The 19,498-nt window shown below is 39.8% G+C and overlaps 1 protein-coding gene across 2 annotated transcripts in view; it reads left to right on the top strand.

The window, feature by feature from the left end:
• The window catches only part of wdr27 (WD repeat domain 27), a 59,280-nt gene that overhangs the window by 25,934 nt on the left and 13,848 nt on the right, over positions 1 to 19,498 (top strand). The window contains exons 22-23 of one of the 2 annotated variants that reach the window (XM_074675447.1): positions 3,175 to 3,277; positions 7,353 to 7,451. In XM_074675447.1, the coding sequence (XP_074531548.1) occupies positions 3,175 to 3,277; positions 7,353 to 7,451 (202 nt within the window). The remainder of the gene's footprint in view (positions 1 to 3,174; positions 3,278 to 7,352; positions 7,452 to 19,498) is intronic. The other variant, XM_074675448.1, reaches the window with a different exon arrangement.

The raw sequence follows: 19,498 nt of genomic DNA, 5'->3' as shown, positions 1-19,498 counted from the left end.
TCATTTCTCCTTGCTATTTGGGAAAATTAAGACCGAATAAGTATAGTAACTAAACTTGTTTTGTGTACAAGATGTTGGGTTATGAGTGTGATATTAGTTACTTCCACCAAGGAGGTTATGTTTTTGGGAGAGTTTGTCTGTCTGTGAACAACATAACTCAAACATTAACAAACGGATCTTGATGAAATTTTCAGGAAATGTTCAAAATGGGATAAGAAAGAAGTGATTGAATTTTGGAGCTGATCTGGATCACCATCTGGATCCAGGTTTTTTTTTTTAAAGGATTTTTTTAACATTGTGAGATAGGGCAGTTTTCACCATATGTGTACACAACTCCACGATAAATGGTCCGATTGCTTTGCAAAACAATACAAGACAAATTCACCATCATTTCTGACAGATGTAAAAGTATGATCCAGATCCTGGCAATATTCTGGACACTAAGATCCAGACTATGAAATATGTACTGAATCTTCATAATTTTCAACACTGTCAGGAAACAAATTATCGTACAAACCTGCAACTAACACTAAATTCTCGCAGACAGTCTGCTGAAAGGGAGTATAACATTAAAGTAAGGCTAAAGTGTTGGTAAAAATCACAATATGCTTGGAGGCGCTCTCTGAGTGCTTTTCTAGTTATTAGTGTTATTGTACTTTAATCTGTTGTTTTTTTCATTGAAATGGATGTAATGTTGTGATATCACCAAAAGATGACGTGGGCAGTGTCCCTAAATGTAGCTAAAGTGTCAAAGTTTTGAAGAATTAAGTATCATAGGTCTGAGAGGCAGAAATATAACGTCCACGTATCTCTTGTTATCAGCATCGTCCATTGGTCAATCAACATTAGTTGACCATGAATCCTTTTCTCTGTATGAAAATGCAGAAACCTGTTAATTGTTTACAGTTAAAATGAATGTTTTTGTCTGTTCACAGCCACATCCTTTGTACAAGAAGCAGAAACAGTGTTCGTCTCCACAGACAGAAGTTTTTAGTCACTAAATTGGCCTCATAATGACATTATATGTTTTTATTTCCAGAATAGGGCACTTCCAGGAATGTCTCAACAGAAAATGTATATTTGAGTCATTGGAAACTTCAGGAACTGAACCCTAATTGAATTTTGCTCTCTCACCCCAGCTCCTCTTGCCCTTTCCTCTTCAGACAGAAACACAAACATGCTCAATATCCACGTGAACCATCAAGACCGATTAAATATGAGTCCTGGTTTTTGAAGGTTTGGCACAATTTGACTCATTTCTAGCACCATCAATCATTTGATTGGCTGCAGTTTTTAAAACAGCAACGCTTTACTCTTCTTTCGAATGATGGGTTTACGAGAGGACGGTTCCTGTTTTGGGGGGTCTTTAGTGAAGAATCAGACCAGATCGGTTACTGGTTCTGGGGATAGAAAGAGCAGATGGTGGTCTGTTTTTATTTAGTTCAAAGTTGAAATCTCTTGAATCTGATAGAATTTCCATCTTCTGATAAATGAATACAGGGCGACATATTTTTCTGATAATGTATGCATGCAAACTTATATCACATGGCACGAGGGAAGGCGTGCTTTACCTGATTTGCACTGACATAGTTAAACTGGGTGACATATTTTGGCTGCATAAAATAAGCTATGATTATCCCGCTGATTACCGCTGAAGACCCAGGTGGATCCGGTAACGGAGTAGGCTCCACTTTAAGAGGATCAAACCCTCAAGTGCAGTCTGTGTTTGTCATCAGGCAAATACCAGAGAGTCATCACTCACCAAACACGGAGAATGCATGCGTGTGGGGGATTCAGGCTCCAGCGGCATCTCCTCTCCCTCAGTCAAAACATCAGACCTCCGTTCTGACCTAGAAAAGCAGAAGAGTGTTTACACATACTTGTTAACCTGTTTCTTATCAGTGCGATTGTGACAGGTTGTGTCAGCTCTGTTCTCGGCCTGAATGTGCTGAGAGACTGAGGGGGATTTTCAAACAGAGACGCACATTTTAAAAAGAGCCAAGCAGCTCTGACACTGACGATAAATAGTCTGTTGAGTTTAGATATAAAGTAGAAGCCAAACCAAACAAATTGAGCGGTATGATAATTGTTATTTTTCGTTTTTAGGTTTCAAATCTTTCCATGAAAGGGCCTCGAGCCCATCACATCCATCGCGTTATTTTTTCTGTGATTTAATTGGCTGTACCAACTGTCTATCATGTCTGTTTTCCCTTTTCTCTATCAAAAGGATGGATGATTGTCTTGTTTAGTCTGACAATAGATGTGTGAACTCTTTTCTCTTTTCCAGTCAGGTACCATTTGTGAATACTGTCAAGACTCTAAAAGTGTTTGGCTTAAATCCACTCAGTCTAATGAAGTGTTCAGTTGCAGCCAAAATGTACTCCTCTTAAAGAAATTCATCCTAAAAAATCAGCCACCAATACGAGCCCAGTGAGTCAGTCTCTTTAACAAACGAACATTATAAACTTCATAATGTTTGTATTCATTGCTTAGCAATTTTATTAACCTGCTGACTGGTACTGGGAAAATGTCTGAGTTTTTATGGTCACCAGTGAATGTGACCTACTTTTCGTCCAGCTTAATGACATTAACATGTGAATAAAAAAGGCATGCAGTCTGAGCCCTGCCCTGCCAACGTGCCAGCCCGCAGAGACCCTCGCTCAACTAGCTGTTAGTGGCATTGTAAAGACATTACATGCTGCTGCAAAGCAAAACAAACGGCACCGAAGCTGCACAAGGGGACCATTTGTCATCTGAGACCTTCGCTTGCTCGTGTTTTGCTTGAGTCATGCTCAACTTCTTGTCTTCAGCTGCTTCAGATGTTTGTAGAGCACAAGTTTGCAGGATGGCGTGTTGCTCCCTCATAACTCCAACTATGATCCTGTCAGCCAACATGACTCTGAGTGTTTATTCAACAGGTCACTTTGACCAGAAAACTGCTGCACTCATTGGTTATACTCCTCCTGCTCATATCTAAAAAGTATGAAAGTACATCATTTATTATTATATTCATTTATCTCTTAGGTGGTATGCTTCATGGGCGATCTTGTGAAGCCAGATGTGGTTTAAACCATTTGATCCCTCGTTGACCCAAAAAACAGAATCACATTCTTTAGATATCAAGCCTTAGCTTCAGTCATTTCAACATGAATTCTGTCCTCATTTTTTTCTCAGGTGTGTGCGCCGCTTTGAGAACCATCTTAATCGCTGCCATCCATGCTCATCAGCCATCTCTCCGTGTGGACGCTTCATTGCTACAGGCTCTGAAGATAACTGTGTAAGCTGCAATATTATGTTCTTCTACAAGATATCTTTCTCCATTTAAATGTACATTCTTTCTCATTTATGTAGGTATGAACAGAGAGACAAAACTATGCAGGCAGTTATTGTACAAAAACAGTGGTGTCTGTTTTTGTGAGAATCAGTTGTGGCACTGACTCTGACACTTCTGCACATTTAAAGGCACAAACATGATTTATTATGTCCCTGATCATGAGTCACTTTAAATCAATGTCTGGCCTGGAGTCTCTAGTCAAAAGTCTTCTGACTGCTCCAGCACGCTTTCATTAAATGTTTAAATAACATCGCATCCATTGAGTGAACTAATCTCATTCACACACCTCTGGCACAGCAACCAGGTTAGTTCAGAGTTCAGTGCCTCACCCAGGGATACTTGACATGTGCACAGTGGGACCTGGGATCAAATGGCCAACCTTTTAATTAAGAGACTGAGGGCCAATCCCAACTTTACCCCTTAGCCCTTGGTAAGTAAAGGGGTGTCCCAATTCTCCGTAAGATCAAGGGGAAGGGCTAGACAGCCCCTGGAACGAAGACAAACCGGGGCCTTGCTTAAACCCAAGGGGTATGGATATTTTTTTAGAATCAGATATCAAATCTTTTGCTTCACCACGTAAAAAATTAGCCATGTTTGGAATTGCTGGTTATTTTTTCGATATCACTCTTTGTAAGGATCTAGCTAACCCTGCTATAGCAACAGCTACAGCTCATAATAGCTACACCGATGTCAGACCAGGGTGAATACAATGAACTGCATTTCATAAATGATTAGACAGCTAAGCTGCATTAGCTACATAAGCCATGAAAAGCTAACATTACAGTTACAGATGCTACATAATAAAGCTTTTGAATACTGTAATGTTAGCTTAACATTAGCGTAGCTGTTTCATCACTCAAGCAATGCATCGTAGTGAAGTCTGCTTGCTGTGAATGTGTCACCCTAATCTGACATCACTTTATCATCAGTTTGTAAAATTGTTTTAAGTTTGGGAGTGAAAAAACAGTCGCTCTTCCTACAACAGCCAGCGAGCGTCTAGAGGTGATGACATAGCGAGGATTGAGTGGCGTTTCGTCCCTAAGAGATGTTTTTCACCCCTTCCCCTTGGCCCTTAAACAGAGGACCAAGAGGAAAGGTTAAGATGAAGAGAAAGGGGTAAGAGTCACAGTTGGGATTGGCCCTGACTCCACCACTGAGCCACAGCCGCCTGAGTTCACCAGACGAAAAGTTTTCTGACCCACTGTGAAGAACTGTCTGAATCCTACATGAACCTTGTCCTTCAATAAGGAGACAGGAGAACAGCAGCATCAGTCTCACCTCTTCCCAAGGTGAAGTCTGTGTGTGCCTGACTCAGAGATTTTTGTTCTTATTTGGACTCCAGCCTTTCTTTCCACAGAAGTCAAATTCAACATTCATGTTGAAGCTAAACTATTTAATTGCTTTTCCAGACTGTTCCTCGCATTCAAGTCAATTTCAGATGACTGCCTCCCTTTTCCGTATCCATGCCTCTCTCCTCCTGGTGTGCGTGCTTGTTGAAAGTAGTGGAATAATATATGCATGCTGCTGGTTATTATTAATTACGGGGACTCGGCTCAGCAAAGACGTTGGAGAGCACCTCTGTCGAGATCCGACGTTTCCAGCATTTCTAAGAAATCGGGAGAGCGTATGGTAGCGAAGTGCTCCGTATTAATTTGTAGCTGTCCTGAGACTTTCCTGTGCCAGACACATTTGTACCTGTCTCAGTATATCAAAAAGCAGTCATGGAAAAAAGGAACTGGATTCCCCTAAAAAGACTCCCCAGATCATGTTACAGATTTTCCAATAGACTCAGGCCAAAATCTATCTAAGAGGATTATGATTTCAGTGTGGGCGATATATACCTGTAGTATATTCAGTTGAGATATGTTATTTCCCTCTGTTTTGACTTCCCCTCTTGGGATATGTTACGAAACCGAGTATTTAAACATCTTTTTTAAAGAGTTAACCACACATATACATTACACTGTGATCAAGCTTTCATACCCGAGCCCTTCTCGCTGCTCCACCTGCTTCAGTTACTTTAAATATAATCTGATCCAATGGATATTAAGGCATTCCTCAAAAAGCGTCTGCCAAGTGTCTAATGCCTCGTTACCATGCACGTCTTATACAGACAGGAGACACTTTGGACTCTGACAGAGCTCAGATGAGATTTTCAGAGAAAGTTAAGACGAAACAGGTGCAAGAATCTGATGAGTCGTCATATCAACCATCAGCACATCTGCTTAAATCTGCCGTCACGGCACTGAAGTCAATGATCCTGAAAGTCACAAATCCTACAAGCATCAAGAAAAATCTGTATTTATTACCCAAAACAACTTAGAGGAATCTGCGAGAGTCAGCAAGGATTATTGATCAGTTCAAATTGGTTCATCCTCATTTTTCAACTTTTAAGAGTTTAAACTTCACAGTCTGTAAATGAGTGTATGTGGGGAAACGTCAGTTCAAGAGCAAACTCATTATTTGCCTTTAAGTAGTGATGAAAAGTTAAACATCAGGATGTATAAGCACGCCATGACAGTTGGGTGTGGTTATAGGTAGAGTTTGGCAAGTTGACCCAGAATAGAATCTTAAATCGTCCGTCCGTCCGTCCGTCCGTCCATCCATCCATCCATCCATCCATCCATCCATCCATCCATCTATCCATCCATCCATCCATCCATCCATCCATTATAGGGTGGGAAAAAAAACAAAGCACATATGTATTAGGACTTTTTGTTTAAAACTGGAATTCTTTGTAAAAAACAAAAAACAAAAAACAAAAAAAAATTCTCAAATTTAATTCCTTCATGTCATTCTTTGTTTATAAGCCAGATTGGAAAAAAGTTACTACTTTTCTCCAGCAGAAGGCGGAACTCATGTAAAGTGCATTTTTTTAGAAAAATATGGCTCATGATATAGTCTGTAGAAATCATCAATATCATTCAACTTGTTCACATGGCCCGGTGTTAAAAAACAAACAAACTGAAAACTACAAAAATCGAGAAAAATCAAAAATATTGCAGAATATTGAAGAATCGTAATTCAAATCGAATTGGCACCCCAAAAATTGTACAAGACTTGAATCCCGTGAAAAGCGTATTGTCCCAGCCCTGCCATCTATCTATCTATCTATCTATCTATCTATCTATCTATCTATCTATCTATCTATCTATCTATCTATCTATCTATCTATCTATCTATCTATCCATCCATCCATCCATCCATCCATCCATCCATCCATCCATCCATCCATCCATCCATCCATCCATCCATCCATCCATCCATCCATCCATCCATCCATCCATTCAGTTTCTCCCGCTTATCTAAAATCATGTCATGGTGGCAGCAGTCAAAGCAAGTCAACCCAGGCGTTCCTCTCCCCGAGAACATTTACGAGTTCCTCTTGGGGGATCCAAAAGCTGAGAGGGGATACACAACCCCTATCTTTGATCGTGTTTACACCAAACTTGTAGTAACTGCTCACAGTGGGTGACTAGCAAAATTTATTGTTATGACTCACTGACATGAAAACTCAAAAAGCTTTTCACTTCCTGTTCCAGGGTTGTTTACATCTTTGCCCCTGCCCGTTTGCCAGGAAACGTTAAACTCTTGAAAACCGTTAAGAAAACCATAAAAACAACGTTCTCTGTCACAGTTGACCCAGATTCTGGAGGATAAGCGACAATAAATTCAAGTCGTATGTGACCGAAAAATATTTACATCTGTTTTGATTAAATGGGAACTTTAAACAGGATGAGCACAACGTTTGACTTAAAAGTTGGATCAGGCTTTAAAACAAATCTGCATTCGTTCATATCTGCACGTGTCTTTATCTCGACGTTGTTTGTATTGCATGTGATGTGTATGTCTCTTTCAGTTCATAGCGTGTGTATGATACGCCAGCAATAAGCTTTACTAAGTGGGTCAGCTGGACTGATTCACAATCTGAAGTTTGATCATGTGCTTCATCTGTGCATTTTGCATGGTCAAAGTTCATACATGTTTTTGTTCTTGTGTGTTTTCTTATTTACTTCAGGCCTATGTGTATGACATCCGCAGCAGCAGCTACCTTCATAAACTTCAGAGACACTCAGACACCGTGCTCAGTGTGACTTTCGACCCCTCCAAACCAGAGGTAGGAACTGACCCGCGTGTTTTCATGTTCGCTTCTTGTTTGTCTTGTTTTTACTTTTCTTCCCTACCACGCTCCCTGAACAACAAATATCTGGGCAAAGGTTGATAAGTTCAGAAAAAGCTGACATCATGTTTTACACTCTGACTTCAAGTTTTATAGTTTAATGTCAGAAGAAATAAAATGTCAGTGTTCACTTAACTTTTTAACTTGCCAAGCCTCCAAAAAACATTTCTGTTTCCTTTATCCTCTCCCATACCTCTGTATCCAATCCCACATGACTTAAAGATTTCCTCATCCAAAATAAAGCACCAGTCAGGCTAGGCAGATACTTTTGCTGGTCCAAGACTTTCTGTCTCTTTGAATTTGCTGAAACCGTATAAAATATACCTAAAAACCTCTAAGTTTGTTTTTTTTCTCCCAGATGTTGACCTTTGTTAACTCTGCATAAACACCCCAGGGAGTGTGAGCACATGCAACACTGTTGATGTGTTTACTAATCCTGATTTTTCACACACATCAAAACTGTAACCTCTGCAGAAACACAAAGCCAGCTTAAAACTAAGTCTATCTACTAACTTGTACTTTTAAGGATTAGCTTCAATTATCTTGTCTTCACACCCAAGCCAGGACATCACTACCTCTTTCTTTTTTTTAAATGATGATCTTTATCTCCAGAATCTGAAACAAGTAAGACAGAAAAAATGTGTAAAAGCAAAGATAAGAGGTCAGAGTGGAGCAGTGTCAGAGGTCACATCAGTCCAAGACATTACATCACCTCTTGAGCTTAAATGATGTGTGTGAATTCCCAATGGGCAGTTTTTTTGAAATACATAAGAATTGGGTTGAAGATGCAACACTGAAACACTGAGGTAAACACTCTTAAACATAAATATTTGAAAGAGTCAGTTGGTCACAGATCTCCATTTGCCCTCTGCCCAAAGTGTTTGTGAAGAAGGAATGGCGTCCTCAGGCTGAGGTCACATAACAGGGCTCATGGAGACCCTCCTGAAGTTCAGGACGGGTGGACAGTCTGTCAGTGACCTCATCCAACTCCTGCTAGTAGCCATGAAAGAATCCTGTGTAACAGTCCAGCCTGTGTGGGACGGTGCATCTGTTTGTAATTAAGATATACTTCATCATGCCTGAGGGGGTTTTGGCCTCGAGCAGTGCTGCTGCGTTTACTCTGTACTGTACTGTACATTTAGTGTGTATTTCAAACCCAGACAGCACTGCTGGTTGCATGTAAAAACAGTCATGTGACCAAAACCTCTTTTTAATGTGAGCTCCTAAACTAATACAAGGAAACCCTCTGTGGTTTTCACCAGTGGTGGCAGTTTTACCAGTGGTGGTCTGACTGTAGTCCGATCAGATAATGTTTCCTGTTCTTCCGTGCCTCAGCCATGTGAGATCCAGCGTCCCCCTCTGTGCACTGCACTGATCCACTTATGTGACCGGCTGCCTGCAGGGTTGTTCCAGCCTGTGGACGGCTGCAAAGATCCACAGTGGACCACAGATGTAAACATGGTTGTGCTCGATCAGTTGAGTTAAACAACTGTTGACTGGTTGGCTTTTGTTTTCGGGCTTTAATCCAAAGGGGTGTAACAGAGACAGAACTTAGATTGACTGACTTACATGTTCAAAAAGGGAAAAAATTCTCCAGATCGTTGGTACACTGTGTTTATTTCAAATTAAACCCAAAGATGATAAGAGCTTGCTTGGCTTACCATCAATGTATTTTTAAAACTTTCTTAGAAATTTACGGCTCATTCAAAAGAAACTTGTAGAGGAACTTGAAATGCCTTTGCAGAAATTCAGGAGTCACAATAGCAAATAAGAAAACAAACCAACAAAAAGTCACAAAATAGATGATGACAGCTTGGCCATCATTCTCCAGTCAGTCAGCCTCCACCTCCACAGGGTCCAGGACTGAGCTGGACTTCTTCACCAGTCTGTCCAGTCTCACTCCTGTATCCTGTTCGCTAACAGACGGTGAAATCCTTTGTTTGTGGCACCGGTGTCCAGTGTTAGCTCCATTAGCCATGTCTCGGAAAAGCATGATGCTACTCTGCCTTCTGGTATTCTGTTTGGTGCTGGGGTTAGCATAGCTAGCTCATTCACCTTACTAATTCCTCAATTCCTCATCACAATGGATGGAAGCTCACACCACAGCACCAGCGCATCATCCTCTCTTCCTTCTCTTCAGCTTGCTGGGAAACATTGGGCCTAGCACCAGTTAGCATCGACATGCTACAAGCTGCTAACAGCCGATCTCACATGTAAACAATGCAACCATGGTTACACGTAGTGATCTCCAGATAAACACAGGAACTAAAATAGTAAAAAAAAACACTCCCAACGCAACCAGTTTGATGTCCATGACCGACAAATGAGATGTAAAAAGTAATGACAGGCTTCGATTGTAAAGATGATGAAAAAAAAACAAAAAGGGACAAGGAAGATTGAGCTGCTGCATCACTTCTTACTGATAACAAGTTGTTTAAACCAATTATGGGTGTACAATGCCAGCCAAATGTTGTGTCTTAGTGATAGCACTGCCACTCTCCATGAGTTACAGCTATAGCGCCAGCTAATGCCAGGATCTGAACAAGGAGGCTGGGATGCTAGCTTTGCAAACCATTTTCTGCATTTCTCACCCACAGATGCAGTGATCTTGTTTTTAGATGTGTTTAATATTTTGTACAAAGTTTTGTCTGAGTGTTCCTTAGTTTTGGATCGCCATTTTTTTCTGAATTTAAATTTGTTTAAACAGCTTACAATATTCATCGCTTCTGAACATCCCTAGTTTGTTGTCCTTAAGCTGTCAAAACAGATTTTTGCATCTTGGCCTACGCTGAAAGCAGAAGAAGATTTTGATCCAAACAGCTCTGAAATGTCTCCACTGATGCTTTTACAGGGATTAATCTGTTTATCAGCGCAGATATCTGCATGTGAGTAACTGACAAATCTCTCGTGAGGTTTTCCCTCTGCGCTATAACTCTTCGATCTCAAGTTACTAGTTGGGCCGTAAACAAAGACAAGCACATAAAGAAAGAATTCCCGGCCTCGATATAATTTATTGTCTGTTTTGAGAACTGATAGCCTCACCAGAACCTCTAAAAAAAATGGCTGAAGATGCTGTCTCATCTTGAAACTAGGGTTGGCTGTGTGGCTCAGCGATAAAGTCAAATGTCCCAATCCAGAGATCCAAAGTTTGGGGGTTTAATCCCAGGCTTCACTGTTCACGTGCTGAAGTTTCTTGAGGCAAGAGGGTTAACCCAGAAACTACCTTTCAGCAGCTGTGCCAGAGGTGTGTGAATGAGATTAGTTACAGGTCAGGAGACTTGAGAAAGCACCATAGACCTCTTTGATTTCTACCAGCATATTTTTCACTCTCTTCGAACAAAATCTCCTGAGTATTTATCAAACAACAACTCCCTTTGGAAGAGTTTTAATGTCCAGTTAAAGATTTTTCTGCGGAACGGTCCCAAGAAAGTCGGCCAACACTTTCAAGAAAGCCCTTTGACAATGCAATACCACATCCCCTGTCTCACAAGACTTCTCGTTGACTGTCTTTTGGACTGGAGTCACATGTTTTAAATCTGCTTGTCCATCTGTGTAAATCCATTCAGTTAAATTTGCAGCACACGAAGCCTTCGGATTTCCAAGTCTGAAAGTGGAAAGTTTGGACCGTGTCCATGAGCTGGCTGGATTACACTTATCTGCGGAGTTTGAAGACACACTTCATCAGTCAGAGCGAGCCTCCACATTAATATCTCTGCACATTTTGTATCTTTGGACAGCACAAAGTGTACACTGGCAATATCCATTAATACTTTTGGGTGACGGAATTAGCATACTGCTTTCATCCATATTAATGATGAATCTAAGAGAGACCCACCACAGTTAGAGCAATGTCCACGTGCAAATCTGACTATATTTCTTCAAAATGTTCAAATTTGTATAAATAATCAAAACCTTTTCTTTTTTAATGTAAAATCTGTTTGTTTCAATCTGTTTTAGATCAGCAAGTCATCTCCTGTTGGCTGTCTCTTCTATCTGTTCTCAGAAGCATGTCACTAAACATTTCAGATCCTGCCAAGGGCTGACCAGATTGAAGTCGTAAAAGTCACAAATGTATGAAATATCCAGAGAGCTCGGGAGGGTCCAAGGCTGAGTCTGTTCATTCAGAATCAGTGGGCTCATTCAAATTTTGTCTGAATTTGCTCTTAATATATTTTTCTGTCTATTTTAATTTGATTTCAAGCTTCAAAACAACTAAACATTAAACAGCACCTCTTGAATTGGAAGTGTTTGTCAAGCATTTGTCCGTCTGTAAATAGAAAACAGCTGGAGACTCAGACCATCTGTCTGTTCACCTGAAGGGACAAAGCATTTCTTCATCATTTGCATGGACCAGCTTGTAATGGGGGAGCTCCTTAAATTTCCACGGAAGTCTCAAATGTTCCACAATCATGAGAGGTTTGACAAAAGAAACCCTAACCTGAGGTCTTGGAAGATTTCAACCAAGTGACGTTGGCTTTTTTTAGTGTAGGGAGTTTGATGGCGATGGCTCAGTCAGTTGTCTTTAACATGTGTGTGCTGACATGTTTCCTCACTTAACAGTCTGATTTGTCAGAAACACTCTTTTTGACTTGTCTTTGATTCAGCGAGGAGTTCCACTCCTCAGCGTGCTCCTTACCTCGGAAACTGATCCATGACAAAGCGTTTCCAGCTCACCTTCTCCCACGTCAGTGCAATTAATCACTCGCTGTTCATCAGCAGACGGAGTTTGATCAACCTGCCAATGTACATGCAGAGCAAAAATCTGTCAGGCTGACCCATATTCACTTTAATGAAGTTATGTAAACCACCCTGAACATACTTTTTTACTTTAAATAATAGGAGCTCTGTGCTGATTTTCCACGCAGCGCAGGATTGGCTCTGCTTTGCTCTTTAAGGGCTAATGCTAATTCTTTTTCCACTTTTGTGCTTCAGTTGGAAAGTATCACAAGGCCAGAACTTTATGTAATGTTAAGCACATATAGTATATCAAGGAGCATATTAACATGTTTGTACTCTTTGTGAGTGTTGCTCCATGGACTGCTCAGTTAAATACTTGTATAAATCATTGAATCACAGTTTTTAAAACATGGAAGTAATGCTGTTATGATAACAAAACATCAACTTTGATACTAATGCTAGGTTTAGTATCACAAAATTCAATACCGAAACTACACGTTACTCCAAGAAAATACTGATGATGACGCATTTTGTGGCGTTTCCACTGACTTATCCCAGGACAGATTCCCAAATAACCGAGACGAGCCGTCCCACTTTTTGGGACCCTTCCGTATGGGTGCCAGAGTGAACCTATCCGCTCTTGGAAGGTGGAGCTACAACACTGCAGACCGTTAATTGGTTGAAAGAATCATCACTTTCACTGACAGCAGCCGCATTTCTCCTGGCAACACACAGTCGTCTCTGAAACAAAGCTTGATTGTTCTTTGTATCAAAGAGCTACATGCCAATCACAGAGAGGACGAAATGCTGCATGTCTTCCATCTATGCTCTTTGTTTACTGTGTAGCAAACGGGATCAGGATTAACTGTATCAAACTGTGCCAAACCGTAGCGAACCGAACCGGACTGCTTGGTGGAAGCACAGCTAAGGCATTCCTGATCACAGTAAAATACTGTACTGCATTACTTTTTACAGGGCACAGTTACGTGTGGTTTAAATTGTGTGTCCTGGTGCTCAAAAGATGCAAATAAGAAAACACAATTAACCTGAAAGTTACCTGGAAGCCTGATGTTATTTAGCTCTCCAATTTAATACACAGCTCAATACATTTGTCCATGGGTACAGTGCAGCTGATCCGCTACCTGTCATGTTTAGCACTTCTTGAAAGTGGTCTGAGTGTCTGTCACTGAGGTTTTTGGCAAAGTTTAAAGTGTTTACATCCTTGTGTTACACTGTTTTCTAGCATCTTTTGTACACAGGTTTTGATGGATTGGCTTATAAACTGACTGCAACATAACCAACATGTAGCTGTTGTCAGAAACTGAAAGACTGACAGGTTCATATCCCATTGATCATCTGCAGTCTGATGATATGGCCATCTTAAAGATGCTATGAGGAGGATCTGTTGTAATGTGACCGCCTCGCCACCTTTTGGCCCGGAGTCTCACACACACTGTCAAGGAGATGTGACTTAAAACAGGTGTATGTTACTTTTGGAATTGAATGGAGATCAGATCGAAACAAATTTTCCGTGTTCAAGACATTTTTTACTGGATACAATGTGCCAAGGTAAGGTATTTATTGGTGCAGTTTCATAGTACAGTTTGCAACGTGACAACAAGCAAATGTAATTTTGTTTGGTAGTTTAGTAGCCAGCTAAATGTAGCGCTGCTGGCAGCCCAGTGCTCTGACATATCTGTAGGCTAACTTGACAACAAGCTAACTTTGTCAGGCAAACCAGTGCTCTAAGACATGTCCACAATGTATAATGTTCGTGAATCCTGGTCATGTCCTGCCAGTCATCAACCAAGCAGAGCTAACGTAACCTCACTCTTCATTTCATTGATAAATTTGACTGTGGGTTGGAATAAACATTGGCACAAACAATCTAGCCCTTGTGTTAGCCTTTAGCTCATATTTTAGCCTTAAGCTCATACTATCACTGTCCTGTTTATCTTTCTTTGGCTCTTCTGTCCTTTTTCTGTCTGACAGTTTGGCTTTAGTGTCCATCACGACTACAAAATTAATCACAGAAATCATTTTCAGCAGAGAAAAAACAGATCTCTCTTCTCTTCTGTGAACTTTGTCTGCTGGGGTGGTGTTGTCATAGAGACTTAAATGTGCCAAAAATCAATCTGGTCCTGCTTGACCCAATAGGGAAGCTAAGAAGTAGCATTTTGAAATCACATATATAATGCTGATAACCTTGTTTTAAAGTGTGGATTATGACTCTTTCAAGATCACTCAGAAACTCTTAAAGAGCCCCTTTAAGGTGGCAATTTATATTTCATCCTACATTCAGAAAATGCAACTTTCTCTGTCACTAACATCAGGGCTAAAGCTCTGGAAACGTCTGATACATTATTGTTAAGAATCAAAAGTACCATATTTTGGTTATGCTGTGTCACCAAACTTGAAGTTAGCATTGACTACCATTTGAAGCTTTTGCAACTAGAAAACAATTGACTAAAATGGATAGTGTCATGCAACAGAAATTTTAGTGGAGTCAAGTCACTAACTGGAGTCACTTGACATGTTCAAGATTTTTGTACAAAACATTTCAAATTTTAACCACATCCTGTAAATGTTGAAGGTTTTGGGAGGTTACTTCATTAATTTTAGCATGTCTGCCCAAAAAATGAAGCCTATGGGTTACTTCTAGCAGGGACCCTGCGACTGTAACTTTTTCCTCGCAAATGAAGCACACTCACAATCTGAAACATTTGAGGCCTTGTAATGACATAGTTTAACCTGATGAAATGGTTAGATGGTGGAAACAACCATTAAATCTGTGAGTGATAATCTTGATTTAGTAGCTGTGAACATGTGAGGATTATTACGGCTGTTGAGACGCTCTGTGATGGACTTCACAGCTCCGTCTGCTGAGATCAGAGAGCCACAGAAAACTCTCCTTCACCTCAACAAGAGACATTTCCTCCTTTCAGACAGTCACTGTTCAGCTGATGAACTCTGGGCCTGTTTGAGCTCCATGAAGCTGTTTCTTGTAAACCTCTGTGTTTGATCAACTGGATTTGCTGCGTACAGACCTTTTTATTTCTCTTGTTTGTGGAGCGTATCATTTCCCGAGCCTGTCCTCTCTCAAAACAAAGTAACAGAAAAGCGTCCCCAACTTGTTGCTCACCTTGTTTTCTGGCCACATTTGAGAGCCAGATGTTCTGCATATTTACTGCTGTGGGAACCATCCACAGCAAGGCACAGACAGATAATGCGATGCATATTTTCCACTCATTTTTCACCCATGTTTTCCATCCTTCTGCTGAAAAAACACATCAAGCAGGCAGATCTACCTCTGGGGTTCATTCCCTCAGGTTTATTCCTGTACTGCAGTCTTTAATGACAGATTACAGCTTTAACAGTCACTTCACTTTGTTGTCTCGTAAAATCCTGTGGGATATAAATCCGTGCACCTCTGTAAAGTTTTGTTGGCTACTTTCTTGGTCTTCAATGTGGTCCTGTGAAAGTAGAAGTTTTGGAAGACCTACTTTCACAAAAGTGAAAGATATTCAGTATCCACTGGTTGAATAAAAAGCATGCTCCATTTCTTGTTTATGCCCTGATTTATTGGAGGCAAATAAAGCTGAGCTGAACCTTGAAAACATGGCCATGATGATACTGCATCTGGAGATACTTCCTTCCATGGTTTTTGGTATTTATAAGCTTCACGATCACGAGCAAAGAAGGAAAAACAATATGGCCTTGAGGCAAATCAACAGTGACTCCAGAGAAACAGGTTACTGGGTCAGACTAATGAAATAGACTTATTGGGGCTGTCTTCTATTTGGGTTACTCGGATTTCTGCGCTCTCTCATACCAAGATGTCGATAGATCCAATTACATTGATCCACATCAGCTGTGGAAATGTCTTTGTAGTGTTTGGCCAAGATCAGCATATGGTTTTTAGAGGAATGTGGGGATTTTTCTTTACTTCCATCTCTAAAGATCCTTGAGTTTGAATTTGTTGATCTTGTCATATCGGCCTTGCAGTGATCAGTTTGTACACTGCAAAAACTGAAATCTCATCAAGTGTTTTTGTCTTATTTTCAGTAGAAAATTCCTTTTTAGACTCAATATGAGCCAAATTCACATGGCCAATCCAGAAAATTGTCTTGTTTAAAGTTATTTAAGGACAAAAATGAGGTCTGAGTTGCTTGTAACCAGTAAAAAAAAAATCTATCAATGGAACAAGAGAAAAGTTACTTGTATTAAGACATTGTTCTAGTCTCAAGGAAATTTTCAAGCAATTTTTTGTTCCATTGGCAGATTTTGTTACTGGCTACAAGCGATTCAAACCTCATTTTTGTACTCTGATAACTTGAAACAAGACATTTTTCTGGACTGATAAGTTGAAAGTCCAAAGTCATATTCAACTATCGAGTATAATAAGACAAATTTTACTTAAAAAAAAGACAAAAACACTTGATAAGATTTCAGTTTTTTGCAGTGTATTTTTGTAAAAAGACGGCTTTCATTTAAAAACTCATCTCCCATTGATACAAATACTGACTACAGTGAATTAACTTCAATCAATTTCACATAAAACTCTGCAGTGTGCCTCTGCTGTATCACATCTATGTCCTTTCATACTGGTCTTCCAACAGCATAATGGTGTCCTAGTATTTGTCTTCACAGCAAACACTGCAAAAAGCTGTAATCTTATCAAGAGTTTTTGTCTTATTTGAAGTAAAAATTGTCTTATTGTACTCAACATGAGTCATATTCAACTTATCAGCCCAGAAAAATGTCTTATTTTGAATTGTTTAAAGACAAAAATGAGGTCTGGATTGGTTGTAACAAGGAAAAAAAATGCTAAAGGAACAAGAGAAATTTACTAGAAAAATGGATTGAAACTAGAATAATGTCTTTATACAACTTTTCTTTTGTTCCATGGGCAGATCTTTTGACTCGTTACAAGTAATTCAGACCTCATTTTAGTTTTTAAATAACTTGAAACAAGACATTTTTCTGGACTGGTCAGGTGTATGTGGCTCATAATAAGTCTAAAAAGACATTTCCAGGGGAGCAGATGGCCTCGACTAAATAAAACTAAAATCTTATTAAGTGTTTTTGTCATATTTTCAGTAGAAAATGTATTTTTAGACCAAATATGAGCCACATTCACCTGAGCAGTCCAGAAAAAATGTCTTATTTCAGGTTGTTAAAAGACAAAAAATAAGTCTGAATCGCTTGTAACAATAGACTGTAAAAAAAATGGACGTCATCTTGCTCGGCTCAAGTGAGGTTAAAACAAAAACTGCTCCCCTGGTGGCTGGCTGCAGTATACATAAAAAAAAAATCCATTTCCCCAGTCATTCCAGATGGGCTGTGGTCAAACTTTAAAAAATTAATACACCTGGTAGAAATATTTTTCACGTCTAATTGTTGTGGTGATTTCAAGATATAATTTGGCTGACTTGTATTCAAGTCCTCTTTCGTTCTGAAAAGTTTCTGTTTCATTAGTTAAAATAGGTCAAAAACAAGGTTTTACGTCACGTTTAACGATGATTGACAGCTGCTGTTTTTGTGTATTTTTTTGAGGGATTGTTTAATATCTCCCTTTTTTCTTTCGAGAGTCAAGAAGTTATTGGACTCTCAAAAGAAAAAAGGATTGCAGACTCTGGATGCATATTTGCTTTAGTGGTTGCGCCTGTGATGGGGGTATTCTGGCTTCAAAACCGTACAATAGTAAACGGCGGAGCCACGCTGTCCACTCTATATACAGTCTATGCTTGTAACAAGTAAAAAAAAAAATCTGCCAATGGAACAAGAGAAAACTTGCCAGTCTTAAGATATTATTCTAGTTTTAAGCAAATTTTCAAGTAAATTTTTCTTCTTCCATTGGCAGATTTTTTACTTGTTACAAGCAATTCAGACCTCAATTTTGTCTTTAAACAACTTGAAACAAGACATTTTTCTGGACTGATAAGTTGAATGTGGCTCATACCAAGTATAAAGAGACAATTTTTACTTAAAATAAGACAAAAACACTTGATAAGATTTCAGTTTTTTGCAGTGTAGTGTTTTATGTCTCGCCCTATGAGGTTTGCCCTTGAGCGGGTGGTCGGGATTCTAGTCTAGTCATTAAAGGCATGGAAAGCCCCCCCCAATAAGACATTTTCTACTGAAAAAAAAACAAAAACACTTGATAAGAATTTAGTTGTTTGCAGTGTAGCTTTTCTGGCTTTTTGTGTCCTTATCAAGAGAGGACAGGATAGTGAATCAAGCAGGAAACAAGGAGGAAGTAAGGAGGGATATGTAGGAAAGAAAAACACTGGATTCACAACCTAGACCGCTACGCTTTATCGTCCTCCGAGCTTATGGCTAGAATCTGTTTTTAACACACTGAAATGTTATTGCAAAAACAACCAATCATTCATTTTTACTTCCTAACACATTATTTTCATTTTCTAAAGACTTCAGCCAAGTTTCAGTGTTGGCAGAGTCAGACTTCATCAATAACTTGCGTAACAACAAACAGACTGAAAATCTATTGAAAACAAATAAAGTTTTTGTCACCTGATGGAAGAAATCTCCAAAAACAGACTTTGTGGTTGAAAACAAACAACCTCAGATCATAGTAAGCATGTTTTCCAACTGTGCTTGTTACCGTTAAAGTATTTTGGAGCATGACACCGAAGCCTCCCTCTGCTCCAGAAACACTGCTGCTCTGTAACATATTTGGCCTCTTTTTAAATGCACACATGTGTGTTTTTTGGATGGGCATTTGAAAAGAAGTCCTCCTTTTATTTCAACAACAGATTCCGAGTGAAGCACGAGGTGTTAAATTCTGTTTTCGGTTTCGGCCCTTTGATTAAGTGAGAAGTTTCTGAACTCTTCCCCTCATGTACTTGAGACCTCATTTGCACTTCATGTGTTGGATTTTTTTTTTGCAGGACTGTGACCGCTCACTGACACAAGCAGCTGTCTTTAAAAGTTAACATGCTCTATGGTCCAAACTAGGACACGAACAATGAGTGAATCATCACTTTGGCTCTCCTGTCTCCATATGTCAGGATGTATCACTTTTACTCTTTGCAGACAGGCAAAAAGTATTGCAGCTGGCGTCCCATTAGACCTTTTTATTCTACCTTCTCTTTCAGCCGTTTGGCGTTTGAAGAAGCTGTTCACACTCCTTGGTTCCCTTTTTTTTAACATACTTTATCTCTTGGTTTCCTTTCTGACCCTGGAGAGCAAAGTGATCTCTTCTTACTGTAGTGGCCAGACAGTAAACACCGAGGTGGACTCCTCTGTCTGCTCCAGAATGTCACATCAGAGTGAGACACAGACGG

This window comes from Halichoeres trimaculatus, unplaced genomic scaffold, assembly GCF_033239565.1.
Source record: "Halichoeres trimaculatus isolate MK-OKI-2021-1 unplaced genomic scaffold, fHalTri1.1 fHalTri1_scaffold_8, whole genome shotgun sequence".
Lineage (NCBI taxonomy): Eukaryota > Metazoa > Chordata > Actinopteri > Labriformes > Labridae > Halichoeres > Halichoeres trimaculatus.
The sequence above is the reverse complement of the archived record's forward strand: the minus strand, read 5'-3'. Positions and strand labels throughout refer to the sequence as shown.